General features: G+C 36.8%; 4 protein-coding genes and 1 pseudogene across 4 annotated transcripts; all 5 read left to right on the plus strand.

Moving 5' to 3' along the window:
• Window positions 1-1,206: 1,206 nt before the first annotated feature.
• On the plus strand, window positions 1,207-4,329 carry LOC132302486 (uncharacterized). Its single transcript, XM_059799370.1, has one exon. The coding sequence runs from the start codon at window positions 3,764-3,766 to the stop codon at window positions 4,157-4,159; it is 396 nt and encodes a 131-aa protein (XP_059655353.1). The 5' UTR covers window positions 1,207-3,763; the 3' UTR covers window positions 4,160-4,329.
• Window positions 4,330-8,109: 3,780 nt separating this feature from the next.
• LOC132302487 (probable inactive receptor kinase RLK902) lies at window positions 8,110-10,958 on the plus strand. The gene is made up of 2 exons (XM_059799371.1): window positions 8,110-9,500; window positions 10,166-10,958. The coding sequence occupies exons 1-2, from the start codon at window positions 8,168-8,170 to the stop codon at window positions 10,729-10,731; spliced, it is 1,899 nt and encodes a 632-aa protein (XP_059655354.1). The 5' UTR covers window positions 8,110-8,167; the 3' UTR covers window positions 10,732-10,958.
• Window positions 10,959-12,775: 1,817 nt separating this feature from the next.
• LOC132305550 (probable inactive receptor kinase RLK902) lies at window positions 12,776-15,117 on the plus strand. Its single transcript, XM_059803180.1, has 2 exons — window positions 12,776-13,459; window positions 14,467-15,117. The coding sequence occupies exons 1-2, from the start codon at window positions 13,102-13,104 to the stop codon at window positions 15,033-15,035; spliced, it is 927 nt and encodes a 308-aa protein (XP_059659163.1). The 5' UTR covers window positions 12,776-13,101; the 3' UTR covers window positions 15,036-15,117.
• Window positions 15,118-15,743: 626 nt separating this feature from the next.
• Window positions 15,744-18,178, plus strand: LOC132304615 (probable inactive receptor kinase At5g16590; annotated as a pseudogene).
• A 1,418-nt stretch (window positions 18,179-19,596) lies between these two features.
• Window positions 19,597-22,137, plus strand: LOC132305551 (probable inactive receptor kinase RLK902). The gene is made up of 3 exons (XM_059803181.1): window positions 19,597-19,860; window positions 20,010-20,375; window positions 21,468-22,137. Exons 2-3 carry the CDS (start codon window positions 20,018-20,020, stop codon window positions 22,034-22,036), a joined length of 927 nt encoding a protein of 308 aa, XP_059659164.1. The 5' UTR covers window positions 19,597-19,860; window positions 20,010-20,017; the 3' UTR covers window positions 22,037-22,137.
• Window positions 22,138-22,596: the final 459 nt, after the last annotated feature.

A 22,596-nucleotide genomic window follows, 5' to 3' on the forward strand; every position in this document is an offset into this window, starting at 1 on the left:
TTCAAAAACAGCAAAAAGACCTAGCCAAAAAGTGCCAAAACAGAAAACGACAACCCTGCTATATGTAATTTTTTTTCTTTTTTTGACCTGGGCTATATGTATATATTTATATAACCATGAACACCAGTTAAACCTTTAACTAACAAATTCAGGATGCAATAAGCAGAGGTATGGGCTGTATGGCATGAGTACTTGCATATAAACCACAAATCAATATCGAATATGATGCTATTAGAAATCACATATTTGCAATTTAACAAGGAAAGACCTCTCCATACTTGATTGATGGCCCTCAACTTGACTTGTTTCCCAATTAGCATAATACATATTTTGTATATCCTTTTACATGCTACATTTATTATCCTTAAACTTCCTAACAGATAGATGCTCATGTAGTAAAGAAGTATCTGACTCTGAGTGGTTGATCACAATATACATGGAACACAACAACACATCTTAGTGCTTATTTGGCTTCCAAATGCAAAAAATGCAGACACTGAGTGCCTCAGAACTCAGACCTCTTGTAGAAGAACCTTATATATCCACTACGACACAATATGGGGTAACAGATTTGTTAATTCTATTACAAGAGTGCCTCAGAACTCTTGCCTGTAACTTGAGATAGGGCAAACATTTAGCACCAATGAAGCAAGGGAATTTTGTAAGCAGAATTAACTAAATGAAGAATCTCCAGTCTGCCAGATTTGCAAAATCAGTGAGAAATAGATTCCTGACAGATGCTACAGTAAAAGACATTTTGCTGTAAACTAAACCCTTGTCTGGCATCAACATGTATAGTTCCAAATTCTTTCAGATTTTGCAACGTTGACAACATTGAGCTGGGGAAAAAAGAGAGGCATTTGGAGATAAATGTACCCGTAGTTAATGGAGTTGGTATCACATATCTGATGTGATGCAACTAAAAATTACTAAATCAATAAATATCAACAAAGTATGGGATGCATCAAAACTTAAATTCTGTGCAGCGAGTTAGCGTATGTATATGTTTCTACTGTGTACCTTTGCATCCCCTATTGGAGCATAACATGAAAATATGGGGAAACAATTAAATAAATGGATTCAGTAACTGTTCAAATTTTGAATTGAGATGAGAATCATGACGACAAAGTATCAAGATACTACAAAAAGATGGAGAAGCGGGAAAAAACCAACAAATCAATTATAAAATCTGTAACAGGTAGTACCCCATACTTAAACATCTAGCCTTAAAGAAGTTCAATCTCTATAATAAGTGTCACTATGAGTTAATGTAATACCTGAGGAGAAACTAACACCACTTGAAGAAGCTTGTTCTGTGGGGTTTCACAGATTGCGTCACCAATGCCGTTAGGCAGAGAACTGTCCTGGCCTATTTCAGCTGCAAAACAAAAACAATTCTATTACATTACAACAATGAAATTCACTGGTTGAATAAAAAAGCAGAGCCAAATACACTGAATTGGAAGCATCAAAATCACTTGATATGTTTGCATAGCATATATATATATATATATAGATATATGTCCCTGTTTCAGCAGTCATCATTTCTGTTAATGACTCCTCTCTTGCTAAACCAAAATCCACAAGTTTTACTGTTTTCTGGTCTGCAGTAAAGATTAAGTTTTCTGCAGTAGTTTATAAGTTCTTCATTAGCAATTGTTTCCATTTACTTATTTATTTAGATAAACATATGTATGTTTAAAGATTGTAAAAGGAATATTCAACGGCACATCCCACACTCTCTTTTTGGTAATTGAGACGACTACCTACACCTCATGGTAACAACATCAACAAATTTGTTCATAGATCAAGTTAGAACTTGCAATCCCTTAGACTCAACCTAGAAAGAAAATAGTTCCAGTAGATATATGACCATATTAATTTTGTTCATCAGATCGATATGCTCCCAAGTACCTGTAATAGTGTTCAATTTGCTAGAACCAATCTGTCCTTCCTATAATATCGGAATTTTTAGAACGAAGTCATTACCACAAAACAAAATACACACATAAGTCTCTGAAACTTTCACCTTTTCATGCCAAGAATCGGTGCATAACTACTAAACATTGGATACAAAGAAAGCACTATTAATAGAAATAAATCACCAAATCTATGAATATACATTTGCTACTTTATTTCATACTTTGGTCATACTCTGATCTCTCTAGAGCCTTTATATAAACGATTCATAAACATGACTCAAGTCAGCAAAGACCTATAAAAATGCATCTATGAACTTTTAACAGGGAGCAAAAACAATGATTGGAAGTGATTTCAATGAAGTACTTCAGAAACTCTCCAATGATCCGGAAGTGTGAACTGATGGATCTTCCAGTTTCAAAATATCGAAATTGAATCCAAAGGCCTTTTCTAGCATTTGACTCTTTTTCCTCGTACTATTTTATAAATTGGGTATTATATCAATTATTCAGTAACTACATAGATTCCATCATGCAAAGCTACAAACTAGCGTGTTTGAATTCTTTAAAAAAAAAAAAAAAATTCATAGCTGATATCTTTCAACATGAATGTTCATACAAGTTTGCTTGCTTGAGAATAAGACATTTCCATGAATCCGATTTCTCATGCATAACATTTTTATACCGCATGAATTCAATGTACCAACATTGGAAATGAAGGAATTACCAGGTTTCAGATCACGATGTATGATCCCATGAGAGTGCAGGTGAGTTTTTGTTGGAGACGCAAGAGAAGAGGTTAATACCTTGATGAGAGAAAGCAGGTGAGTTTTTGTTGGAGAATCAAGAGAAGACGAGCGGCGCTTTGCAGGTGCGAGAGAAGAGGATTGAGAAGCTGCTGCCCTAAATTGTATATAGAAATTGGAAGGCTAATTCTGTCTTTGTCATCCTTTCCCCTCAAATCCTCTCAAATCTTCTCAACTTTGAGAGGATTTGGTTTTACTGTGCTGAAGGGATTTGGAGGGATAGCCTATCCCTCCAAATCCTTCCAAATCATTTCTTTTCTTCTCAATTCCCTCCACCCAAACACACTAAACTCTATCCTTCCCTTTCTTTTCTCTCCAAATCTCTCCAATTCCCTCAATCCAAACAAAGCCTAAAATCCTAACAAAAATCACTCATATACATAAATAAACACCAACTCGTGGAAAAGAAACAACATAGTTGCCCAAAAATTGGGCACAATCCGAATGAACCGAAAGATGAAAAGGGGTGAAATTTTCAGAACTAACCTCTAAGAAAATAGCTTTAATCCACTTGGTCGACCTCGAAAAAGGTTCAACCCAAGCCCCTAGAAACCCTCTTCATAAAAATCGCCCCAAGATGAAACCCTAGCCTTTGGGTCTTGCTAAATGGAGAAACTGGGCGCGAGGGTTTTTGAACCCTCCAGTCCTGTTTCTCAGAGTCGGCCGTGAAGTATATAGCCACTGGCTCAACAGGTCACCTGATTTGAGCGAGAGAGATGGAAGATGGAGTGAGAGAAGGCATCAACGGAGGATAATTGCTTCGATCGAATAGAGATAGAAGTAGACAATCAACAATGGACCTATTCTATCTAACCGCTAATGACGTGGCTGCCACGTGTGCCATTATGGCTTTTTAATTCTGCCAGCTGTCAATTCCTGTAACCTCTGATCGTCACCCGCGTACTTTTCTCTCCCTTTCTGCAGGACAAATCAAAAATCCCCCGCGATTCTCCCAACAGTTCTCTCACTCACCCTCTCTCCCATTGAAGAAAAAACAAGATCAAACGCATCGCGTCTAGGGTTTTCCAAATCTCAGAAATGGCGTTGGAGTGGGTAGTTCTAGGCTACGCCGCGGGCGCAGAGGCCATCATGGTCCTCCTCCTCACCCTCCCCGGCCTCCATCATCTACAGAAGGGTCTTGTCTCCGTCACACGGAACCTCCTCAAGCCCTTCCTCTCGGTGGTCCCGTTTTGCCTGTTTCTGCTGATGGACATTTACTGGAAGTACGAGACTCGCCCGAGTTGCGAATCGCCCGAGTCGTGCACCCCCACAGACCATCTCCGCCACCAGAAGTCCATCATGAAGAGCCAACGCAATGCCCTCTTGATCGCTTCAGCCCTGATCTTCTATTGGCTTCTCTACTCTGTTACCCAATTGGTCGTCCGTGTCGATCAGTTGAATCAGCGCATTGACAAGTTGAAGAGTCAGGATTGATTAATTCATTGATTGATTCGAGCCAATTGGGTTTGGAGATAGGTGAATTTCGCATTAATATGTCTTTTTTTATATGATTTATGATATTTTAACTTGTAGATGTGTAATCTTTTGGGTTATGTGTTGATGTTATGGACAAATTGGATCAATGCAAGCTTTTCTTCTTTTTAGTGGGTTTTTGAGCTCTCTATGTGTTTGATTTGTGGGTTATAGGTGTTATGTTGAGAAATTTTCTTTTTGAGTCTATTGCATATGAAACAAAATTCATATCTGTTGGTAATAGTATTACAATTCTGTTGTATATGCGCGCATACACCTGCATACATATATGTAAAATGTAGTGCTTTATTAATTTGATTGATTGGAAATTTTATTCGAGATTATTCTTAAAGAATTGCTTGCTTGGAATATTTAATTCATCAGCTTGAATGGCTAGTGAGCCTTTGCCCAATTCGTAATTCATTGAAACAAGGTGTGATTTAATTGAGAAGGGAGAGTTGGATGAAACACTTACTAGTAAGGCATATATACTCCTTGCTTATGAGCTTACTAGCCCTGTCTTCAAGTAGTTTGGGCTTTTAGCTTGTTAGGGAGACGTACTGACGATCAAGGTTTGTGATTTGTTTGTTCCCCGTGTGGATGTTTTCCAACCTCATTCAACAGGCTTTTGTCATCTCTTTTTTGACCATTTTTCGTTTAGTTTGTATATATACTCTTTATGGTCTTTGTGAGGTCCATATATTTCAAACTTAGAAACAACATTGGATGGTAGAAAGTTGGAGTGTTTGATCTTATAAACAAATAATGAAGTCACATCTTGTCAAAAACTTATTGTAGTAGTGGGACGTGTGTAAGTGCTTTTGGGGGTATATAGGTTTTGTTATATTCAAGAAGATTAGCATCATGTGTTTTGTGGAGTGACTAAAATTTCTATGTTAGTGGATAGCGGGATAACTCTTACTTAATCGTCTCTCAGACCTCTCAGATACAATATTATATTATCAATTGAGATTTTAGTCAAGTTGGCCTCTAGGACAGTTATAGATTCTTTGTGAACAAAACGGAGGTGTTATATGCTAGACTATCCAGTGGTGGTGTGTCCTTAAATTAAGTTTTGTTTTGAAGTAGTAACAATGTTTTGGAGGATCGAGTTTTAGAGGTAATTTTGTATGTGCTTTCCAGAAAGTCTTATAAACTTTGGTAGAGCGTTCACTGGTAAATTTGTTGTGGTTGAGACTCGATTGTCAGTAGAGTAAGCATGTGTCATTCTCCTTCAACTGATTTTTGCCCTTCATATCTTTTGGCTTTTGTGAAGTTTTATGGGTCTTAATTGTATATGTATTTTTTGGAATCTGTAGTAGGCTTGTTTTTGCACTTTGTTTACTTTGCTATTAGATGTCTTGAATAGAACCATTTTGGAAGTACAGAAAGTAAAGCTAACTAGGCATTATCAACCGTTACGAGGCTTGTCCCCCTTGATGATCTTGGCTTTTGGGTAGCCTTTTTAATCCTTTCCACATTTGTCTAAATCTGGATACACACTTCAATATTTCCTATTTTGTAATTTAGGTGACTCGTCTTTGCATGGTGCCTGTTCACAAGCATAATGACGTAACCCGAATATGAGAGCAGCCACTTTGTATACAATAATGTCAAATGGACCTTCGGTCAATTGAGAAGAATAAAGAATAGAAGGCAAGAGGTGTTATTTGATCTGTTTTGTGTGTGATCGTCACTTTGTTTTTTAGTTGGATGGTAGTTTTATTGCGATATGGTTTGCCCTTTCGAACAGCTTCTCTTGGTTTCTGGTGGGCGATTTCATGCTTTATTCTTATTGTCCTGTACTCTTTATGGGAAACCAAAATGGAGCAATGTTAGGCCTCAGACAGTTGTTAGTAGGTTATGGTGTAACACCTGCCCATTCTCTGCCATGTCCCATGCTCTTTAGTTGGTGATTTCGTGCTTCTTATTTATCCTCGCACTCTCTTTATGGGAAACCTTTGGACTCATGCCCCATTCCTTGCTGCCTTTAGCACATGGCAAGCAGCATATATATATATATATATATATATATATATATATATTGATATCAGCTGGAAACCAAACTGATGCTCATATTCTACTTTATGTAAATCTTGAAAAATACACAGTTTAACACATGGCAAGCAGCATAGATATTAGATAGTCATCTGCACCCTTATCTTATGCAATGTTTCAGGCTCATGTTATGGATGTTTATTTTCTGGTTAGGTTTATAGGAGCCTTCAATCATTATATGTATATATATATATATATATATATCAGCGGGAAACCGAACTGATGGAGACAGTTTTGAAATGTTTAAAGCTCATATTCTACTTTTAGGTCAATCTTGAAAAATATACAGTTTAGTGGTTGAGATGTCTATCACTCTATCTTGATTAATTCTAGATGATCTTTGAAGCCTTTTTATGTCTTTGTTGTTTAATGATAACTGGATTTGATCAATTACATTTCAATTAGGAATTTTGGACATTTTATTTCAATTATTACATTTTTTTACTGATATGATCCATTGAGTAGATGGAACTCATAGTGTACTGTGTACATATAAGGTATATCTGCGCGTATATATGTACATATGTATGTATATGTATATTCTCTCCTTGCAAAACCAGTTGAATGTTTCAATGTACCCACCCTACGTTTATCATGCAAGTCTAGGAAAAGATTGACTTGTTCATACGCTAACTTTATTGACCAGAAAGAGGGAACAAATTTGTGGCTCTGGTTATTATTCCAAATGTATCAAGTCAAGTCGTATATAAATCCGTGTACACCTTTTGATATATTGATAGAGAAAGCTAGGGTTTGCCACTTTATCCTTGAAATTTCTAATTATCTTCCCCTTTTATGTGAGGGGTTTTGGAGATTTCGTATCAAATGGTTGGGAGTAAACTTGTATTGAATTTGTGTAAAAAAAAAAAAAAAAAAAAAAACCTTATATTGAATTGTCAAATTGAGTTTGAATCTAGTTAAACATACGAAATAGGTAGGTTATACGTTTAGTGTATATTATAAATGAAATGTATATATGACTATAAATGAAATGAAATGAAATGAATTGTTCAAATCTTGGTAAACTAACAAGTTAAATGATTAAATCTCAATGATTTGGGTCCAAGTCCAACTGGGAAAAATATTGAAGAAATCGTAACAATGTGGGAGACTGAGTAATTATATCACTTAAAGAAAAATATATGTAATTGACGAGTTTGTGACATAGGTCCTAAAAAAAAAAAAAAAAACCCAAAAATTAAAAGTACTTCGTATATAATTAAGGTCATTTTGACACTTATAAAGAGACAAGTGGTGTGAAATGATGGACTTTAACGTACTTTTTTTTATGTGTTATACAATGTGACAATGTCAATAATTGTAACATTGCTCTATCTTAAATGATACGGGTAGCAAATACTTTGATAGTTGTCACGGGCCTAGAGATTTGGCGCAGAATCGAAACGTGACAATAATCCAGTAAATTTATACCTCTCGTAAATTTTGAAATGTCACTTCGACTATCTATGTCCAGAAAAATCTAAAAATTCAAATTCATAAATAACTCTACCGTTAACTTTTCTAGAATGATGAGCGGTGACAGTGAAATAAAATAAGAACTCGTTTAGTTTTAATGACATGAATGCAAGTTCATCTTACTATTATTTTACGCAAAAGTGTTACTTCAAAGGCTCAATACCATCTCAAGCTCTGACCATTTAGAACATGTAAGTCCATTAATTTACACAATTATTTGTGATTTGTATTAATAACCCATCCCTTGATAAAATATAATAATACAGAGAAAAGAAAAAAATTATTAAAAAAAAAAAAAAAAAAACACGCGTCTAACTTTAGACCAAAATCAGACCATATAACATCAAATTTAATATGTACTATATATATATATAGATATGCACTCAAACCCAGTCGTGGGTCAAACTTTCTTTTCCGTCGAGTCAACGAAATAGAATGAAACAAGAGACGACGACGCTAGCACGCATTCAACGAAACAGTCTCTTGAGGGAGAGAGTTTTCACACCAAAAACACTATTGTTTTGCGGAAAAAAAACAGTCCAAATGGGTTCTAATTTTCCTCTACTCTTCATCACGGTTTTGATCTTATTCTTTCCCGCCGGCGACTCTGACCGCGCCGCCGACAGAGCAGCCCTCCTCCTCTTCAGCTCCGCCGTCCGCGGCAACACCCTCCGGTGGAAACAATCCGATCCAAACCCATGTTCATGGTCAGGCGTGTACTGCGACAACGATCGTGTCACCCGCCTCCGCCTCCCCGCCGACGGACTAGTCGGACAAATACCCGAGGCATCCATCGGAAACCTGACCCAGCTCCGCATCCTCAGCCTCCGCCGTAACTCTCTCTCTGGACCACTCCCTTCCGATTTGGGTTCGTGTGCCGAGCTACGTCGTCTCTTCTTGCAGGAAAATCAATTCTCCGGCACTATTCCGGCGACCCTGTTCGGTTTGAATAACCTTGTTCGCTTCAACATCGCCAGCAATAAGTTTTCCGGCGAGATATCGTCCGAGTTCAACAACCTCACCAGGTTGAAAACTCTGTATTTAGAGAACAACCAACTCACTGGGTCACTACCCGAGCTTCCACAGGTCACAGAATTCAACGTTTCATTTAATAGATTGAACGGTTCAATTCCATCGAGTCTACGAAAATTTGATTCTTCTGCGTTTTTGAATAATTCTCTTTGTGGGTCGCCACTTACCTCTTGTCCTGGTAATGGAAACAAACTTTCCGGTGGAGCAATTGCCGGAATTGTGGTCGGGTCGGTGACAGGTTCACTGTTGATTTGTGTAGCTCTGTTCATTTTGTGGAGAAGATATATTGGTAAAAAAACTCAACGGCGGGTTAAAACGTTGCCGTCGCCAAAACCAGTTGTAAGGAGAGAGCTAAGTAGTAGGCCGGAGGCGGAGACTGCGGTGGCTGAAGCTGCAAATAACAATGGCGGTGGTGGGAATGATGGGTTGGTGTTTTTTGGGGACGGGGATCGGAATTTCAGTTTGGAGGAGTTGTTGAGGGCTTCTGCTGAGGTGTTGGGGAAGGGGACATTTGGGAGTACTTACAGAGCATATTTGGCGGGTGGGAATCAGGTGATTGTGAAGAGATTGAAGAAAGTTTGTGTTTATGAGATAGAATTCAAAGAGAAGGTTGAGGAGCTTGGTGTGTTGGCTCATGAGAATTTGGTGCCTTTAAGAGCATATTATTATGGGAGGGAGGAAAAGCTTCTTGCCTTTGATTGCATGCCCATGGGAAGTTTGGCTGCTCTTTTACATGGTGAGTCTTTGTTCTTCAATACTCTGCTTTTACCATCTCTCTGCTATACTCTGTTTTGCTCTTCCATACATGAAGAAACAAGTGTTATTTAAATTGTTATGTTATTGATGCATTGTCATGAATATGCTCCTTAATCTTATTGCTTTGAATTTACATCAATTTATATTTCTAGCAACCATAGTTCTATACCTATAACTACCAGAAACAGCCTCTCCAAGTAGAGTTAAGGTTACGTACATCTGAATCTCTAGAGACCTCACAATGACAGAAATCTCATGTATTGGGCCAGCCCTTTTTTAGTTGTAACCTATAATTAATCCCTCGGGGTTTCTTTTAACCTGTCATTCATCTTTGCATTACATTATCTTTGAGAGAATTTTTTTTCACTCTTACTTGATGAAGACTACCATGAAATGCATAGTACATACATAGTTTGCCACAAAGGCAAATGAGGTTATGCACATTTGAAACCTTCATGTTGCTGTCAACAAGTGTTCAACGTTCTAACTTTTTTCCATACCAGAAGCATTAAGTTTTGATTTAGCTCACACATGAGAAGCTAAAGAATAGGACTATTTGATGGTTATTTATATACATGTTGAGCAAATGAATTCAGATTTTTAACCTAAACAAATTGTGACTTAGCTTTCTCTCTGAATCTGTAGGGAACAGAGGCGCAGACAGGGCACCATTGACATGGGAAGTTAGGAGTAGCATTGCTTTGGGAGCTGCCTGTGGCATCAAGTATCTGCACGCATTAGGCTCTAATGTTTCTCATGGTAACATCAAATCATCCAACATTCTCCTCACTGACTACTACGACGCATGTGTTTCCGAGTACTGCATAAACCAACTCGTTTCCTCCAATTCCAATGTCATTCTGAATGGCTATTGTGCACCAGAAGTAACGGATTCGCGCAGAATTTCTCAGAAAGCTGATGTTTACAGCTTCGGTGTCCTGCTTTTGGAACTGCTTACAGGTAAGACCCCAACTCATGCCTCCTCGGATGAGGAAGGACTTGACCTGCCTGGATGGGTGCAGTCAGTGGTCCAACAGAAGTGGACTATTGATGTGTTAGATCCTGAGCTGCTAAGGGACCACCAGAACATTGAGGAGCAAATGGTTCAGCTCTTGCATCTTGCAATTAACTGCACCTATCGGTACCCTGATCGACGCCCTCCCATGGAGGAAGTGGCTCAACGGATCAAGCAAATTCGTGGATTAAGATAGGGGAAAGAGAAGGAACTGCAGTGAGTTCGGATTGAAGAAGTATTCGTGACCCTTGATGAATTAGTATCTTAGTGCATTGGTTAGTTATAGTGAGTGTTCAGAGGCTCATTTTCATGTTTGTTAATGCTTTTAGGAGGTGAGTGTAATAATTTACTGTTATATGAGCAAATACAGATCATTATATTTCATTTGTTTATAAATAAAAAGTAAAATCCGATTGAGCATCATTGGTTCTGATTGGGAAAATTAATTAAATTTGTTAATTTTAAACGTTAAAGCAATTAGTATGAGTTCCTTTTTTATTATTATTATGTATATATAGATCCATTATTTGCAATTTTTTAAGGGGTTTGGATTTGTGTTTTGTGGTTTTCAAATGTAAAAAATTGTGCTTACTGTATTCTAATAGCAATCTCTACATTGGATTTAGGGGGAAAAAAAAAGGGCAACACTAGTTGCTATTAAAAGAACTTTGTCTTGAAGTTTTGGAAACTTTTTCTGGCAAAATTCATTCCATGTTTACCTATAAATCAACCTACAATTACCTACCTTCTTTATCTAACATACTTCACAATCTCACAAGACATTTTATATACCTCTCTCTCTCTCTCTCTCTCACACACACACACACACAATTAAAATATTGTGTCTACACCCTAATTTTCTCTCTCTCTCTCTCTCTCTCACACACACACACACAATTAAAATATTGTGTCTACACCCTAATTTTTTTTTATTTTGGGCAAGTCTAAATCCTTATTTCTATTTCAAATCAATCTCCTTTCTACACTTTTTTTTTTTTTTTGCTCTTTCCTCTGGGAAAAATATCCCCACCAATTACAATTAACCACGTCAGCAGATAGTTTTGCACTACTTCTCCGGCCCAGTCCATGGCCTAGTACAAATAAGGATCTGTGACTTGGTCCATCAATCACACAATTAAAGGAGTACATATAGAAAAGTCTTATATAGAAAGAGTCCTATCTATAGAAGAAGTCTTATAGAAGGAGTTGTAGGGAAGAAATTTCATATGAAAGAAGCTCCATCTCTCGAGCCTAATTGAATCGAAGATATCTCAAGGCTAACCCGAAAGACTGCTTTCTTTTCTTTCATGTACGAGTCATTATACCTCCCCAAGTAACGGTAAGGTCAAACCATGAATCAGGTAAACCTATAGGTGTGCACTTCTTGTGTTGAGCACGTATACTAGCTCTCCTCTACTTCATTCTCTTCCTCTATCAATGTTGTCAGCTAGCGGTGGTTGTGTCAAGCTAAGCTTGCTTCTTTCTTTAATAGAATTGGCCCCTGGAAACTCGTTATCCTATCCATTGGCGCGACACGCACCACAGTCAGTTTGCTCTCTCTCGATGGCAAGCGACTATTCGCTTCGTTAAAGGGGATCATGTATGCAAAAAGAAACCATTAACGGGGGACGAATCATGGGGGGCAAGCAATGCGAGTCATAGAAGAAGCCTTGTAGGGAAGAAATTTCATATGAAAGAATTGCATAAGGAAACCATTAACCGTGGACGAATCGTGGGGGGAGGGGGGAAGCAATGCGAGTCATACCTCAATTCTACCACTAAAAATTGTATAAATAGAGGCATAAACCTCCAATAAAGACATACATTGAAACCTCAATCTTTGCGTTGTATTTGTTTTTATTATTTTCATTGAGTGTGTTGTGTTTATTTTTTGACTTTTTAAAGTTGAATTTTTGCACCTACATTTCTCTTTTTGTTTTCTTTGTATGCCTATTCGTATAGCCATGCTCGCTATTTTTCAAATCCTAATTGTCTGAAAGCTTTTACCATGTACATATCAATTATGGGTTCAACAGGGATTGTGTGAATGCAAATAGACCCAGCCAACAATGAAATATTAATTTAAGTTTGGGCTTGAGATTGACTATTTCAGTTGCTGAATGTGAATGTACTATCTTAAATGTGAACACACATATTCAGTCAATTAAATTTGGAAAGAAAAGCAATCAACAGAGGACATAGAATGACATTGAAAAAAAAATGAGGGAAGAAGTGGGAGAATGTGAAAGGAAGAAGAAAGGTCATTTCCAACCATTTCACTCTCCCTTGAGCCTTATCCATGTGCGTTGACTTTTGGAGTATATATAGTAACAAAAAAGAACAACAGAGAGAGAGAAGTGGGAAGAAGAAGAATTCTGCAAAACCATCAAGGATTGCCTTGTAACTTCGAAGTCTTTTTCTTTTGGGGATAGTTAGTTATGTTCTCTAGCTTTTGATTTTTGCCCAATTGGTGATCTTGGGTTTCGGGATCAACTCGGTTATCAGATCACTTGTTATAGTTTGTAAATCCCAAAATTTTGAATTCGAAAAAGTTGCAGGTACAACAATGGCTATGAGTGCTGAAGCTGATAATAGTAAGAATGATGGGTTGGTGTTCTTTGGGAAGGGTGTTAGGCCATTTAATTTGGATGAGTTGATTAATTCTGAAGCTGAGGTTTTGGGGAAGGGTACCTTTGGGAGTAGCTACAAGGTGGATTTGGAGGGAAAGGGTGGTGTTGTGGCTGTGATCAGGTTAGAGGCTGCAGGTCATGTTTCCGAGATGGAATTCAAAGAAAGGGTTGAAAGGTTAGGAGAGTTGGTTCATGAGAATTTGCTTCCTCTTAAAGCTTATTGTTGGCATATTGTTGAGAGGCTTCTTCTATGTGATTACATGCCTATGGGAAGCTTGTCTGCTCTTCTCCATGGTAAGCCTTTCGATTTTGCTTCCTCGTGTTTTGTTATCATATGTTTTTTTCTCCAATTTCAATTCCAATGCACTAATTCCATGCAACCGATCGTATAGTTTTGTATATCCTATTTTCAACCATATAAAGCCCAAACTTTGTTGTGGTTAAGCTGATTTTACACATGGTTTTGTATAATTCACTTCTGTTCTTCATATTTTATGAAAAATATATTAATTAAGTAGTTATTTTCTATTATCAATAGAGATATTAGTATTCAATTGTTGGTACAGACAATATTTTTCCATATTCCGCAATATATAATGATACATGTCTATAACTCTACATGGAGAAAGGGAATTTTAAAATTCTGCGTCCAATCATCCAATACAGTACAGCTGTAACTGTAAGTCTTTCCTTTTAAATATAGCAAGCTGAATGGTCAGCTGGTTTTGGTTGGTAAAGTTGGAATAGACCATGTGGATGTTGAAGTATGAGAGAAGAATAAGAAGTCATATGTATATAGAAAATAGAGAATTTAGAGTTAGATAACAAAAAATATATATATTGGAATATGACAATCACACCTTATCATATGTTATGATTGTAAATTAATAGAAGAACTGTAGATTTTGGTTAAGTTGTAAATGTTAGTCATATATTTAATAAAATATAAAGTAATTCCTTTTTGTGAATAATAAAGAATTTTAATAATAATCTTTACACACATAAATGAAACAAGCAGAAGAATTCATCAACTTTAAGCTTACTGATTATATAATACTGTATAGAGGTTTGCTATTTGCAATCGCTTAGATAGATACTCTCCCATATGATTGATCGCAGAATACAAGATTTTCAACGTTTCTTTGTTTGAGAGAAAGTGATGCTCTTCAACCAAATCATATGAAAAAGTGTCCATCGACAGTCGCTCAACCTAGAAAACAGAATGATCGATAGACAAAATTACAATCCCGTTTTTGCTGCCTAGCTTTTTCATTGTTGTCCATTTATTTCTCACTCCACAGGGGGAAAAGGTGCAGACAAGACTCTACTCAGTTGGAAAGTTAGGAGTAGAATTGCTTATGAAGTTGCCCGTGGCATCGAGTATCTACATTCACGAGGCCCCAATTTCTGCCATGGAAACATAAGGTCTTCCAATGTTCTCCTGACCAGTTCCTACAGTGCCCAAATCTCGGGTTTTGGCATAGCCCAACTGGTTTCACCTGGATCCAAATCCAACCTCATTCCGGGCTATCACGCGCCTGAGGTTACAAATACTGAAAAGGTTTCCCGGGAGGCTGATGTTTATAGCTTTGGTGTCCTGCTTTTGGAAATGCTGACCGGTGAGTCCTCCTCGGGTGCCATTTCCAACAAGAAAGGGTTCGACCTGCCTAAGTGGGTGCGATTGTTGTTTCAGGAGAAGCCAATCTTCGATGTGTTCGACAATGAGCTGCCAAGGAACAAGAAGACCGAGGAGGAGATGGTCCAGATGTTACAACTTGCAATTTGTTGTACTTTCGAATATCCTAACAAGCGACCCTCAATGGCTGCAGTGTCGAACAGGATCAAGGAGGTTTGTGGAGTTGAGACATAACGATTGATTGTACAAGCAATTTTCAAGTACAAAATAAATAGCTAGCAGAAAAAACACAACATGATCTCAATTTCAATGAATATTTTTTTAACACAAACACCTACAGATAGATATAAACAGTATGACTAGTCTATTTACTACATAACATGCTGAATTTTAAAACAAGGCCCTCTTTCTTACAAAAGTCGGAATACAATGTCCGAAAGTCAAATGCATCCAACTGAATTTATGTGAGTAGGAATGAATCATTCTTCACTCTCATAAAAGAGTAAGACTATCGAACTTTTCGACGCCATGCTGAATTCTAAAACAAGGCTCTCTTTCTTACAAAAGTCGGGATACAGTATCTGAAAGTCAGACACATCTAACTAAATTTATGTGAGTGAAGAATGACGTCATTCTTCACTCACATAAAAGAGTCGGACATAACCAACTTTCGGTAGCCTATATTATTATGAATGCTCCTAACTAGTAGTCATATCATCACAACTACTACTCCACTGAGAACTTTAAAGATGCCAAAAAGAAAAATGTGCTAATTATGTGGCTATAATCATTCAATCACACTGATTTTTTGAGGGCTTAACATATATATATGCTGAAATCAAAATAACATATCGTGGACCTGAAAATTCTAGAAGAATATAGTATAAGAAAGGTCTATGTGTAATGTGTGTGTGTGTTTGTACATACATATAAGGAGATTATATGCGTGGGGACTTGAAGAAAAAGCAAAGGTAATCCAGTAATCCACTTCTTGATAGAGAGATGTTCAAACTTTTCTTAGAGCAACAAACTATATCATCTCTATGGCTCTATCCTCTATGTGTGTTTATATATATAACCTAAACAAATTGTGACTTAGCTTTCTCTTTGTCTCTTTAGGGAACAGAGGCGTGGACAGGGCACCATTGACATGGGAAGTTAGGAGTAGCGTTGCTTTGGGGGCTGCTTGTGGCATCAAGTATCCGCACTCACTAAGCTCTAATGTTTCTCATGGTAACATCTGTTGATAAATATATGCTTCATGTGACATTTAAGATATAACAAACCTCACACTAATATATCATGAGATAATTAACAATATGCTAAAAAATCATTAATTAAATATGCAACTCTATATTTAATTAAATATGCAAAATAAAGTAATAAAATAATAATAATAAATAAAGAGCCTAGACCGAGGCTGGTATTAGATACTATGTCCTTAAGACAGATTTGCCCCGCTATGGTGCTTACGGACTTAGTGGCGTCTATCTCCCAGGATACAACGGTCTACATCCACCAGTAGCAGCACTACAAACTTTTGAATACGGCGAACCTCCTCCGTGTAATACTCTCTCTGATTCAAAGATGCATTTATACTATATAAATGCTGAATTGGGTGCAATCCGAACCAAATGATTCGGACCAATCTTAATATGGCTCGAAGAAATTGGATTAAGGTCTAAGTGTTTCGAACCACTTAACCCATGGTTTGAACCCACTTGGGTTGGGTTCAAGTCTAGAGAGTGAGATAGAATAAATTGAAAAATGAAAATGATTTGCAAATGATCCAAATGAGGGTATTTATAGGCAACAAGGTGCCTTTTCGAATTGGGTGCAACCCTTTGGAAAAAAACTAAAAAATAGTTTTTAATTAATGTGTCTTTTCGGATTGGGTGTAACCCCTTAGAAAAAACTAAAAAGTAGTTTTTTAAGTAAGAAATCTTTACGGATTGGGTGTGTTTCTTCATCATTGGATACAATCATTTATATGTGTTTCTTCACACTTAACACATCTACTCCAATTGGTTGCAATGGTTCACATGGTGTCTGTTCACCAACACATCCACACACATCCACTCCAATATGTTACAATGGTTCACATGGTGTCTGTTCACCAATAAACACATCCATTCCAATAAGTTGCAATGGTTCACATGAATAGTTATGTCTATTGATTTTGAGTTATAACCCTTTAAAAACAGATGCAACTCTTTGGAAAACAAATGCAACCCTTTAGAAATTGATACAACCCTTTTGAAAAAAACTAACTTTACCCTTTAGAAATTGACGCAACCCTTTTGAAAAAAACTAACTTTTAATTTAAATTCAAAAACTAACCACCCATTTAAATAAGCCCAGCCCAAAATTAAAGGCCCAATCAAAGATTCCATTTAGTAAAAAGGATAATTGGACTTTACAATTAGGCTCAAGCCCAAATTTGGCTTATTTAAATTTCAATTAGTTTCAACATTTTGTTCCATGTGGGACAAACACTTTCCACATTTTGCATACCCATTTAGGTTTATCAAAACACCACATTTTGAAGCTAATTTCTCATTCAGCCGGAAACGGAATTGAGAAAGTAAATATACTACGTTCATCTCCTTACGGAGAGAAATACGCTCGTTTATAGATTCGCAAAAAATTATTAGCAGAATCTATTCCAAATCTCATCCAAAGTTGATGTTTTTAATATCTCGTCTCCAACAACATCAAGTCATCCAACATTCTCCTCACTGACTACTACGACGCATGTGTTTCCGAGTATTGCATAAACCAACTCGTTTCCTCCAATTCCACTATCATTCTGAATGGCTATTGTGCACCAGAAGTAACGGATTCGCGCAGAATTTCCCAGAAAGCTGATGTTCGGTGTCCTGCTTTTGGAAATGCTTACAGATAAGACCCCAACTCATGCCTCTTCGGATGAGTGGACTTGACCTGCCTGGATGGGTGCAGTCAGTGGTTCAACAGAAGTGGACTATTGATGTGTTTGATCCTGAGCTGCTAACGGACCACCAGAACATTGACGAGCAAATGGTTCAGCTCTTGCATCTTGCAATTAACTGCACCTATCGGTACCCTGATCGACGCCCTCCCATGGAGGAGGTGGCTCAACGGATCAAGCAAATTCGTGGATTAAGATAGGGGAAAGAGAAGGAACTGCAGTGAGTTCGGATTGAAGAAGTATTCGTGACCCTTGATGAATTAGTATCTTAGTGCATTGGTCAGTTATAGTGAGTGTTCAGAGGCTCATTTTCATGTTTGTTAATGCTTTTAGGAGGTGAGTGTAATAATTTACTGTTATATGAGCAAATACAGATCATTATATTTCATTTGTTTATAAATAAAAAGTAAAATCCGATTGAGCATCATTGGTTCTGTTTGGGAAAATTAATTAAATTTGTTAATTTTAAACGTTAAAGCAATTAGTATGAGTTCCTTTTTTTTTTTATTATTATGTATATATAGATCCACTATTTGCAATTTTTTAAGGGGTTTGGATTTGTGTTTTGTGGTTTTCAAATGTAAAAAATTAGTGCTTACTGTATCTCATCTAATAGCAATCTCTCCATTGGATTTAGGGGGGAAAAAAATAGGCAACAGTAGTTGCTATTACAAGAACTTTGTCTTGGAGTTTTGGAAACTTTTTCTGGCAAAATTTATTCCATATTTACCTATAAATCAACCTACAATTACCTACCTTCTTTATCTAAAATACTTCACACTCTCACAAGACATTTTATACACCTCTCTCTCTCTCTCTCTCTCTCACACACACACACACACACACACACAGACACAATTAAAATGTTGTGTCTTCACCCTAATATTTTCTTTTCTTATTTTTTGGGTAGGCCTAAATTCTTATTTCTATTTCAAATAAATCTCTTTTCTACACTTTTTTTTTTTTTTTTTTTTTTTTTGCTCTTTCCTGTGGGAAAAATATCCCCACCAATTACAATTAACCACGTCAGCAGATGGGTTTTGCACTACTTCTCTTAGGTCACCCATTTTTGAAGGCCCAACTTGGCAAGCCCAGAGGATTCATCTATTGTCCCTCAATCCAGTTATATGCAGGTCAAACATGCATCTCCGGCCCAGCCCATGGCCTAGTATAAATAAGGATCTATGACTTGGGTCCATCAATCACACAATTAAAGGAGTCTTAAATATAGAATAAGTCTCTTATATAGAAAGAGTCGACTCTTATCGGAGTCGTCTTGTAGGGAAGAAATTTCATATGAAAGAATTGCAAAAGAAATTTCATATGAAAGAATTGCAAAAGGAAACCATTAACCGTGGACGAATCATGGGGGGCAAGCAATGGGAATCATAGAAGAAGCCTTGTAGGGAAGAAATTTCATATGAAAGAATTGCATAAGGAAACCGAAACCATTAACCGTGGACGAATAGTGAGGGGAAGCAATGCGAGTCATACCTCAATTCTACCTCTAAAAATTGTATAAAGAGAGGCATAAACCTCCAATAAAGACATACATTGAAACCTCAATCTTTGCTTTGTATTTGTTTTTATTATTTTCATTGAGTGTGTTGTTTTTATTTTTTGACTTTTTAAAGTTGAATTTTTGCACCTACACTTCTCTTTTTGTTTTCTTTGTATGCCTATTTTGTGCGAAAGCTTTACCATGTATAACATTTATATGGGTTCAACAGGGATTGTGTGAATGCAAATAGACCCAGCCAACAAAGAAATATTAATTTAAGTTTGAGCATGAGATTGACTATTTGAGTTGCTGAATGTGAATGTACTATCTTAAATGTGAACACACACATTCAGTCAATTAAATTTGGAAAGAAAAACAATCAACAGAGGACATAGAATGACATTGAAAGGAAGAAAAAAAAAATTGAGGGAAGAAGTGGGAGAATGTGAAAGGAAGAAGAAAGGTCATTTCCAACCATTTCACTCTCCCTTAAGCCTTATCCATGTGCGTTGACTTTTGGAGTATATATAGTAACAATAAAAGAACCACAAAGAGAGAGAAGTGGGAAGAAGAATTCTGAAAAACCATCAATAATTGCCTTGTAACTTGTAAGTCTTTTCTTTTTGGGTAGGTAGTTATGTTCTCTAGCTTTTGATTTTTGCCCAATTGGTGATCTTCGGTATTGGGATCAACTCGGTTATCAGATCACTTGTTATAGTTTGTAAATCCCAAAATTTTGAATTCGAAAAAGTTGCAGGTACAACAATGGCTACGAGTGCTGAAGTTGACAATAGTAAGAATGATGGGTTGGTGTTCTTTGGGAAGGGTGTTAGGCCATTTAATTTTGAAGAGTTGATAACTTCTCAAGCTGACTTTTTGGGGAAGGGTACTTTTGGGAGTTGCTACAAGGCGGATTTGGAGGGAAAGGGTGTTGTTGTGGCTGTGATCAGGTTAAAGGCTGCAGGTCATGTTCCTGAGGTGGAATTCAAAGAAAGGGTTGGAAGGTTAGGAGAATTGGTTCATGAGAATTTGCTCTCTCTTAAAGCTTATTGTTGCCATATTGATGAGAGGCTTCTTCTATGTGATTACATGCCTATGGGAAGCTTGTCTGCTCTTCTCCATGGTAAGCCTTTCGATTTTGCTTCCTCCTCTTTTGCTATCATATTTTTTCTCCAATTCCATGCAACCGATCATATACCTATTTATAGATACATCTACTTGGATAATGGATATCTTCAGTTACCAAATTCAAGAGTATAATTTATTATTTAAAAATTCTGCAAAATAATCTAGTTGTCCTGGCTTTGTATATCCTACTTTCAACTATATAAAGCCTAAACTTTGTTGTGGTTAAGCTGATTTTACACGTGGTTTTGTATAACTAATTCACTTCTGTTCTTCATATTTTATGAAAAATATATTAATTAAGTAGTTATTTTCTATTATCAATAGAAATATTAGTATTCAATTGTTGGTACACACAATATTTTTCCATATTCCACAATATATAATGATACATGTCTACAACACTACATGGAAAGGGGATTTTAAAATTCTGCATCCAATCATCAAATATAGTACAGCTGTAAGTCTTTCCTTTTAAATAAAGCAAGCTGAATAGTCAGCTGGTTTTGGTTGGTAAAGTAGGAATAGACAATGTGGATGTTGAAGTATGAGAGAAGAATAAGAAGTTATATATATATATAGAAAATAGAGAATTTAGGGTTAGATAACCAAAAAAAAAATGGAATATGACAATCACCTTATCATATGTTATGATTGTAAATCAATAGAAGAATTGTAGATTTTGGTTTAGTTGAAAGTGTTAAGTCACATATTTCATAAATTATAAAGTAATTCCTTTTTGTGAACAACAAAGAATTCTAATTATAATCTTTAGACGATTAAATGAGATAAGTAGAAGAGAGTTTATTGTCAACTTCAAGTTTACGGATTATATAATACTATATAGAGGTTTGCTATCTACAGATGCTTAGATAGACATTTTCTCATGTGATCCGTCAGAGAACCATTGTGTGTGTTGGGTTTTCAATGTTTCTTTGTTTTAGAGAAAGTGACGACCCTTCAACCAATTATACGAGGAAGTGTCTATCCATAGTCGCTCAATCGAAAAAATAGAATGATAGACAAAATTACAATCCCATTTTGCTGGTCTAGCTTTTTCATTGTTGTCCCTTTATTTCTCACTCCATAGGGAGAAAAGGTGCAGACAAGACTCGACTCAGTTGGAAAGTTAGGAGTAGGATTGCTTATGGAGTTGCTCGTGGCATCGAGTATCTACATTCACAAGGCCCCAATGTCTGCCATGGAAACATAAGGTCATCCAATGTTCTCCTGACCAGATCCTACAGTGCCCGAATCTCGGGTTTTGGCATAGCTCAACTGGTTTCACCTGGATCCAAATCCAACCTCATTCCGGGCTATCACGCGCCTGAGGTTACAAATACTGAAAAAGTTTCCCTGGAGGCTGATGTTTATAGCTTTGGTGTCCTGCTTTTGGAAATGCTGACCGGTGAGGCCTCCTTGGGTGCCATTTCCAACAAGAAAGGGTTCGACCTGCCTAAGTGGGTGCGATTGTTGTTTCAGGAGAAGCCAATCTTCGATGTGTTCGACAAGGAGCTGCCAAGGAACAAGAAGACCGAGGAGGAGATGGTCCAGATGTTACAACTTGCAATTTGTTGTACTTTCGAATATCCTAACAACCGACCCTCAATGGCTGCAGTGTCGAACAGGATCAAGGAGGTTTGTGGAGTTGAGGCATAAGGATTGATTGTACAAGCAATTTTCAAGTACAAAATCAAATAACCAGCAGAAAAAACACTACATGATTTAGATTTCAATGAATATTTTTTAACACAAACACCTACAGAATACAATGTCCGAAAGTCAGACGCATCTAACTGAATTTATGTGAGTAGGAATGAATCATTCTTCACTCACATAAAAGAGTAAGGCTATCCAACTTTTCGACGCCATGCTGAATTCTAAAATAAGGCTCTCTTTTCTTATAAAAGTCGGGATATAATGTCTGAAAGTCAGACACATTCAACTAAATTTATGTGAGTAAAAATAACGTCATTCTTCACTCACATAAAAGAGTCGGACATAACTAACTTTCGACCACCTATATCATTATGAATGTTCCTAACTAGTAGTCTATCGTTAGTACGTTCACATCATCACAACTACCACTCCACTAAAAGAACTTTAAAGATGCCGAAAAGAGAAATGTGCTAATTATGTGGCTATAATCATACTGATTTTATGAGGGCTTAACATATATATATGCTTAAATCAAAATAACATATTGTGGACTTGAAAAT

This window comes from Cornus florida, unplaced genomic scaffold, assembly GCF_030987335.1.
Source record: "Cornus florida cultivar Cherokee Brave unplaced genomic scaffold, ASM3098733v1 CherokeeBrave_3.0.0_Hap2_Chr04, whole genome shotgun sequence".
Taxonomy (NCBI): domain Eukaryota; kingdom Viridiplantae; phylum Streptophyta; class Magnoliopsida; order Cornales; family Cornaceae; genus Cornus; species Cornus florida.

Coding starts and splice junctions, on each gene's coding strand:
- LOC132302486 (XM_059799370.1), top strand. CDS start 3,764: ATGGCGTTGGAGTGGGTAGTTCTAGGCTACGCCGCGGGCGCAGAGGCC.
- LOC132302487 (XM_059799371.1), top strand. CDS start 8,168: ATGAAACAAGAGACGACGACGCTAGCACGCATTCAACGAAACAGTCTC. Junction 9,501..10,165: donor TTTGGCTGCTCTTTTACATG/GTGAGTCTTTGT, acceptor CTGAATCTGTAG/GGAACAGAGGCGCAGACAGG.
- LOC132305550 (XM_059803180.1), top strand. CDS start 13,102: ATGGCTATGAGTGCTGAAGCTGATAATAGTAAGAATGATGGGTTGGTG. Junction 13,460..14,466: donor CTTGTCTGCTCTTCTCCATG/GTAAGCCTTTCG, acceptor CTCACTCCACAG/GGGGAAAAGGTGCAGACAAG.
- LOC132305551 (XM_059803181.1), top strand. CDS start 20,018: ATGGCTACGAGTGCTGAAGTTGACAATAGTAAGAATGATGGGTTGGTG. Junction 20,376..21,467: donor CTTGTCTGCTCTTCTCCATG/GTAAGCCTTTCG, acceptor CTCACTCCATAG/GGAGAAAAGGTGCAGACAAG.